Genomic DNA, 7,500 nt, shown 5'->3' with positions numbered 1-7,500 from the left:
ACTGATAGCTGTTCTTTATCTCAGGCTCCTCCAGCTCTTTCGTCCAAAGCTCTTTGAGAATAAACATCGGTCCTCTGACAGCTCTTCCATACAGCAACTCAAACGGCGAAAAACCAGTAGACTCCTGGGGAACTTCACGATATGCAAACAGCAACGGGTTAATATAGCGATGCCACTGTCTTGGCTGTTCACTGCACAATCTCTTTAACATGCTCTTCATTGTTCCATTAAACTTTTCCGTCAGGCCATTACACATAGGATGATATGGAGTCGTGGTGAGCTGTTTAATGCTCAAAAGCCGCGTCACTTCCTTCATACACTCAGAGACGAACTGCGTACCAAGGTCGCTCAAGATCTCTTCAGGCACTCCCAAACGACTAAAGATATCCACCAACGCTTCTGCCACAGTTTCAGTATCAATGTTCTTCAGCGGGACAGCTTCAGGATAACGAGTTGCGAAGTCGACCAATGTCAAAATATATCTATGACCGTCCTCACTCGGGGGAACAAAAGGTCCAACCAGGTCGATTGCTACTCTCTTAAACGGCTTGTCAATTAATGGCATCTTCTCTAGGGGAACCTTCGGTACGGAACCCTTGTTAACTGTCTTCTGACATACATCGCAGGACTTGCAATAACGAGCTACGTCCCCTTGAATGCCTGGCCAATAGAACGCGCTTTGAATCTTATCAGTCGTTTTCTTTATTCCCATATGACCTCCCATGATCGATCCGTGAGCTAGTTCCATTATTCGACTTCTCAGCTGCACAGGAACCATAACCTGCTTCAGGGGTTTACCTCCGTTCACATAAGGGTGCTTGTAGACGCGGTACAGAACTCCACCTTTCACTTCGAATGAAGTCTCAGCCTGGCCTCTCACAACTACGTCATCTTTCTCCCAAAATTTCTGTAGGCTGTCGTCGTCACGCTGCATTTGCTTGAGCTTTTCTTTATCAACTACAGGGCTTTCTTTAGTATCTGGTACCTTCAACGGAATATGTTCTCCAGCTTTCTTAGCTTGACTTCTGGTGGTTACAGCACAAGCTTCTTGTACAGGAACTTGCCAGCATGGGTCTGGGTCGTCAGCGGCTCTTGCGCCTGGTACATCACCGACAATTAAATCATAAACAGCATCGGGAAGACACTGCGCTTCCACTTGGCCCTTGAGATAAGGTGTATCAACATCAATCTTTGCGATAGGAACTTTCCTTGCCGTATTGTCAATGAGCAGCATAACATTAAATTTACCAGTAAACTGATCCTCGGATACAAGGTCCCTCTTTACTACAATTCCACTACAACCAGTATCTCTCAGGACATCAACAGGCTTCTCTCCAACTCTACCTTTCACGACAGGCATTTTACTTCTCACTCCAGTCAACGGTTCAACACAAGCACTACTCAACAATGGAATCTTCTTACCACAGGCTAACAGCAGCTTATCATCTTTAATACAGGCCTTAACTTCTTCATCCGTAGGTTTATCCTCAGGTGGCTGAACTAAACAACTGGCACTCACTTGACCACGCTGCACAGGATTACCATCCTTACTTTGTCCTCCTGATCTGCGTCCACCTGATCGACAGTTTCTAGCTTCATGACCTTGCTTGCCACATAGGAAACACTTTCTTGTTAGGGTTGGGCAGTTGACGGCTTTATGACCTCGGGTGTTGCACTTAAAGCAATGCAGAGCTGGTGGATTAATCTGCATGTTCTTGGCCTCTTCCCTCTCAGGCTGCACTGTTGGCTTTCTGCTCGCTGAGCTGAACAAATGTTTACCATGAGCCTCCAAGTACTGGTCAGCGATCTTCGCAATCTTTGCTAGAGTCTCAGGTGCCCTTTCTCGCAGGTGAATTGCCAAATCCTTAGGGCAAGAGTCAATAAATTGTTCTTTCACGATCAAGTCTTTAAGACCATCAAAGGTTCGCGCAGTATCCGAAAGCTCTAGCCACCGTAACAGGTATCTGTCCAGTCGTACAATAAACTGCTCCGGACTTTCGTCGACTTCTGGTTTGGATGCTCTAAACTTTCGACGATAGCCGTCTTCGGTAAGGTCATATCTCTTCATTAACGCAATCTTTACCCTGTCATAATCCTTGGCTGCGTCCTCCGATAGACGTGAATACACTTCTAGTGCCCGTCCAGACAACAGAGCACTGAGCTTCGATGCCCATCCATCTTTTTTCCACTTAGCTGTCTCCGCAAATCTCTCGAACCTCTGCAAATACGCGTCCAAATCGTCTTTACCATCAACAAATGAGGGGAGTTTAGGTGCCTTAGCCCGATCCTCTCTCACTTCAGGACGCCCGTCAGCATTCTCTACAGCCAACCGCGCAATCTTCAACTCGTGTTCTCTTTTTGCCGCTTCAATAGCCTCTTTCTGTTTCAACAGCTCGGCTTCCATCTCCAATTTTCTTAGTTCGCGTTCTTGTCGCCTAGTTTCTCTCTCTTCGTCTTCTCTTCTTTTATCTTCTTCAAGTAATCGACGCCTCTCTTCCTTTTCTTCTTCAAACCGCCTACGCTTTTCTTCTCTTTCTTCCTCCAATTGTCTTCGTTTTTCTTGTTTTTCTTCCTCTTCCCTCCTTCTTTCTTGTTCTAACTTTTGTTGCTTCTCTACAAACTCGAGCAGCTTTTCTCCTTCCAATCCAAATTCTTTTCCCATCTGCAAAAGCTTTTCCATTTCCATAGCAGTATTCCACAGCAAAAACACAATATACTCTCTTGTACAGTTCTCCTTACTTTTTCTGTAACTCCTTCTTGAATTGTCCTTTCCTGGTTTCTGTAGTCAGCAAACAAATGAATTCCTCTCCCGGACAGGCCCCCAATGTTACGAGTTCGAACGTTTTGAGGAAAGTTAGTTTGCAACTAAACTGAACGCAGGGTTGTCGGAACAACAACAAGAAGATTTATTCCAAAAATTGAACGTAGTTTCCACGAAGTAAAACTCTGAACAACACGTACTCGACAAACTTACACGGCCTCCGCCAACTTGAATAAACACAGCTTCTGTCACACTTGAATAAACACGGCCAACGCCAACTCTCTTCGCTTGTGAAAAACTAGTTAGAAAACACTCCGCTTGGACTCGTCTACTTATATACTCTGACAATAAACTTCTAGAACTTTCTAAAATAGTAATGAATCTAATTATAGAAAGATTACAAAACACACCGATTTAGAAACGCTTACGTACAAACCTAAATATAAACAAACTACGAACTCTCGCGAAGCTTCTAGACAGTAACGCTTGTCACGCAATACTATTTTTCGTAACAGCCTGGTTCCCACTAATCTCTTATTGCTCAACGGCAGAGCATCCGAACTTGTAATTGGATAGTCGTACGTTCGACTCCTGCAAGGAAACACTCGGATTTTTTCCGAGTATCCTGAGTCAGCCTCAAAAAATAAATCTCTTCAATGGTATTTGAGTTTCCGTTCACATAAGGGTGCTTGTAGACGCGGTACAGAACTCCACCTTTCACTTCGAATGAAGTCTCAGCCTGGCCTCTCACAACTACGTCATCTTTCTCCCAAAATTTCTGTAGGCTGTCGTCGTCACGCTGCATTTGCTTGAGCTTTTCTTTATCAACTACAGGGCTTTCTTTAGTATCTGGTACCTTCAACGGAATATGTTCTCCAGCTTTCTTAGCTTGACTTCTCGTGGTTACAGCACAAGCTTCTTGTACAGGAACTTGCCAGCATGGGTCTGGGTCGTCAGCGGCTCTTGCGCCTGGTACATTACCGACAATTAAATCATAAACAGCATCGGGAAGACACTGCGCTTCCACTTGGCCCTTGAGATAAGGTGTATCAACATCAATCTTTGCGATAGGAACTTTCCTTGCCGTATTGTCAATGAGCAGCATAACATTAAATTCACCAGTAAACTGATCCTCGGATACAAGATCCCTCTTTACTACAATTCCACTACAACCAGTATCTCTCAGGACATCAACAGGCTTCTCTCCAACTCTACCTTTCACGACAGGCATTTTACTTCTCACTCCAGTCAACGGTTCAACACAAGCACTACTCAACAATGGAATCTTCTTACCACAGGCTAACAGCAGCTTATCATCTTTAATACAGGCCTTAACTTCTTCATCCGTAGGTTTATCCTCAGGTGGCTGAACTAAACAACTGGCACTCACTTGACCACGCTGCACAGGATTACCATCCTTACTTTGTCCTCCTGATCTGCGTCCACCTGATCGACAGTTTCTAGCTTCATGACCTTGCTTGCCACATAGGAAACACTTTCTTGTTAGGGTTGGGCAGTTGACGGCTTTATGACCTCGGGTGTTGCACTTAAAGCAATGCAGAGCTGGTGGATTAATCTGCATGTTCTTGGCCTCTTCCCTCTCAGGCTGCACTGTTGGCTTTCTGCTCGCTGAGCTGAACAAATGTTTACCATGAGCCTCCAAGTACTGGTCAGCGATCTTCGCAATCTTTGCTAGAGTCTCAGGTGCCCTTTCTCGCAGGTGAATTGCCAAATCCTTAGGGCAAGAGTCAATAAATTGTTCTTTCACGATCAAGTCTTTAAGACCATCAAAGGTTCGCGCAGTATCCGAAAGCTCTAGCCACCGTAACAGGTATCTGTCCAGTCGTACAATAAACTGCTCCGGACTTTCGTCGACTTCTGGTTTGGATGCTCTAAACTTTCGACGATAGCCGTCTTCGGTAAGGTCATATCTCTTCATTAACGCAATCTTTACCCTGTCATAATCCTTGGCTGCGTCCTCCGATAGACGTGAATACACTTCTAGTGCCCGTCCAGACAACAGAGCACTGAGCTTCGATGCCCATCCATCTTTTTTCCACTTAGCTGTCTCCGCAAATCTCTCGAACCTCTGCAAATACGCGTCCAAATCGTCTTTACCATCAACAAATGAGGGGAGTTTAGGTGCCTTAGCCCGATCCTCTCTCACTTCAGGACGCCCGTCAGCATTCTCTACAGCCAACCGCGCAATCTTCAACTCGTGTTCTCTTTTTGCCGCTTCAATAGCCTCTTTCTGTTTCAACAGCTCGGCTTCCATCTCCAATTTTCTTAGTTCGCGTTCTTGTCGCCTAGTTTCTCTCTCTTCGTCTTCTCTTCTTTTATCTTCTTCAAGTAATCGACGCCTCTCTTCCTTTTCTTCTTCAAACCGCCTACGCTTTTCTTCTCTTTCTTCCTCCAATTGTCTTCGTTTTTCTTGTTTTTCTTCCTCTTCCCTCCTTCTTTCTTGTTCTAACTTTTGTTGCTTCTCTACAAACTCGAGCAGCTTTTCTCCTTCCAATCCAAATTCTTTTCCCATCTGCAAAAGCTTTTCCATTTCCATAGCAGTATTCCACAGCAAAAACACAATATACTCTCTTGTACAGTTCTCCTTACTTTTTCTGTAACTCCTTCTTGAATTGTCCTTTCCTGGTTTCTGTAGTCAGCAAACAAATGAATTCCTCTCCCGGACAGGCCCCCAATGTTACGAGTTCGAACGTTTTGAGGAAAGTTAGTTTGCAACTAAACTGAACGCAGGGTTGTCGGAACAACAACAAGAAGATTTATTCCAAAAATTGAACGTAGTTTCCACGAAGTAAAACTCTGAACAACACGTACTCGACAAACTTACACGGCCTCCGCCAACTTGAATAAACACAGCTTCTGTCACACTTGAATAAACACGGCCAACGCCAACTCTCTTCGCTTGTGAAAAACTAGTTAGAAAACACTCCGCTTGGACTCGTCTACTTATATACTCTGACAATAAACTTCTAGAACTTTCTAAAATAGTAATGAATCTAATTATAGAAAGATTACAAAACACACCGATTTAGAAACGCTTACGTACAAACCTAAATATAAACAAACTACGAACTCTCGCGAAGCTTCTAGACAGTAACGCTTGTCACGCAATACTATTTTTCGTAACAGCCTGGTTCCCACTAATCTCTTATTGCTCAACGGCAGAGCATCCGAACTTGTAATTGGATAGTCGTACGTTCGACTCCTGCAAGGAAACACTCGGATTTTTTCCGAGTATCCCGAGTCAGCCTCAAAAAATAAATCTCTTCAATGGTATTTGAGTTTCCTTATTTTTCACAGGAGGCTTCGATTTATGGTCTATTTGCCAGCGAGTAGTTCAGCTGACGTCCATGGTCGGGTGGCTGAAAGCATGGCCAGGGCTAAAACTTGTTTAAAAGTAATATCAAAATCTGGCTGATTCTTGGTGCAAAAAAAAAAACCGTGTAAAACCCACGGATGGCGAAACACAATGGAATCAAAATATTAAAATAAAATAAAAAACAACTTGAGGCACTAATCTACCCCTAAATTCCGTGCTTGAACCTAATCACTCACTCCAATCCAACCAAACCTTACAAGATCAGAACACGTCAGCGAAATGACTTATGACGATAGCGAAACGACTCGTTAGCCAAACGAGTGGTTGCATGTTTCACACTGACCTGTACAAGTTGAAATATAGCAAAGACCTACAAAGGAAGAAAAAGGCAATTAAGGAGCAAAAGGAAATTAAAACAAAACCTTTTCTTGCAAAATAAAAGCCAAAGATCGCTGTCGAGTTAATGACGCTGGATAGCCCTTGAATAAAATGTCTCCACCTTTTAAATCTCTTTTACAGTTCACATTACATCGAGCGGTTGAAAGACGTACCATACTGCCTTACTCGTCCACCATTCTGTATACGCAGAGAGAGAAAACAGAGGCTGAAAATAAAGAACAAAAGACTAATTCTTAACAACTATGGTAAGATGTTGCCTATTACATAGGCCTTAGACCGCAAGCGATCCGTATCTAGACTAGTCAGCCTAGCTTAGGGCATGTTACATTGACCGTATTCCGGAATAGGAATACATGGAATAGAAGTTAGATATCCTTCGTTTTTGCAGGGATTCAAATTTAAATTGTCAAACATCTGCTAAACTGCTATTTTAAACATAGCTTTATTATCCTTGTTGCTTCAAAACGCCACACATGGCGTTTTAAATCATCACTCCGCGGCCACGTTTTCTTATTCCGGAATATGGTCAATCGAACGCACCCTTATACGAGTCTCCGATAGCTCAGTGCATCCGAACTAGTTATTAAAAGGGGTCGCAGGTTCGACTCCTGCAAAGAAGCACTCGGATATTTTCCGAATATCCCCGAGTCACCTCCATTCAAAGTAGGGTCTCGCCCAATCTCGACCCCAGAGCTCTTCTCTTGACTGAGGAAGAGAAGAGCTCTGGGGAACCCTGAAACAGTGTCTTCTTATTGGTTTTCGTGAAGAACAATCAAAAGCGTCTCTAATTGGTGCATTCATGTTAGCACGAGGACTGAGCAGGCGCCGTAAGGTTCAAACAGTTACATTTTGGCTACAAGAACCTTACGGCGCATGTTCTTCTATCACAACACGACCTCTTCCTCAAATGAAGGGATATCCTTCATAGTCAGTTTGCTCTACAAGTGAAGTATAATACTCCATTTAAATTACTCTGTCCCAGGACTTGTGGTAGCAAATAAAC

At 43.7% G+C, this 7,500-nt stretch overlaps 2 protein-coding genes across 2 annotated transcripts in view; both read right to left on the bottom strand.

Moving 5' to 3' along the window:
- LOC138015302 (uncharacterized) overlaps positions 1-5,465 on the bottom strand; it is a 7,975-nt gene extending 2,510 nt beyond the window's left edge. The window contains exon 1 of the mRNA XM_068862290.1: positions 3,278-5,465. Within this exon, the coding sequence (XP_068718391.1) occupies positions 3,303-5,318 (2,016 nt within the window). The 5' untranslated portion in view covers positions 5,319-5,465 and the 3' untranslated portion in view covers positions 3,278-3,302. The remainder of the gene's footprint in view (positions 1-3,277) is intronic.
- The window catches only part of LOC138015301 (voltage-dependent calcium channel subunit alpha-2/delta-1-like), an 89,374-nt gene that overhangs the window by 15,298 nt on the left and 66,576 nt on the right, over positions 1-7,500 (bottom strand). Inside the window, exons 32-33 of the mRNA XM_068862289.1 lie at positions 6,650-6,702; positions 6,442-6,468 (exon numbers count right to left, since the gene is read on the bottom strand). Coding sequence (XP_068718390.1) covers positions 6,442-6,468; positions 6,650-6,702 — 80 coding nt within the window. The remainder of the gene's footprint in view (positions 1-6,441; positions 6,469-6,649; positions 6,703-7,500) is intronic.

Source organism: Montipora capricornis, chromosome 9, assembly GCF_036669925.1.
Source record: "Montipora capricornis isolate CH-2021 chromosome 9, ASM3666992v2, whole genome shotgun sequence".
In the NCBI taxonomy this organism is placed as follows: Eukaryota; Metazoa; Cnidaria; class Anthozoa; order Scleractinia; family Acroporidae; genus Montipora; species Montipora capricornis.
The sequence above is the reverse complement of the archived record's forward strand: the minus strand, read 5'-3'. Positions and strand labels throughout refer to the sequence as shown.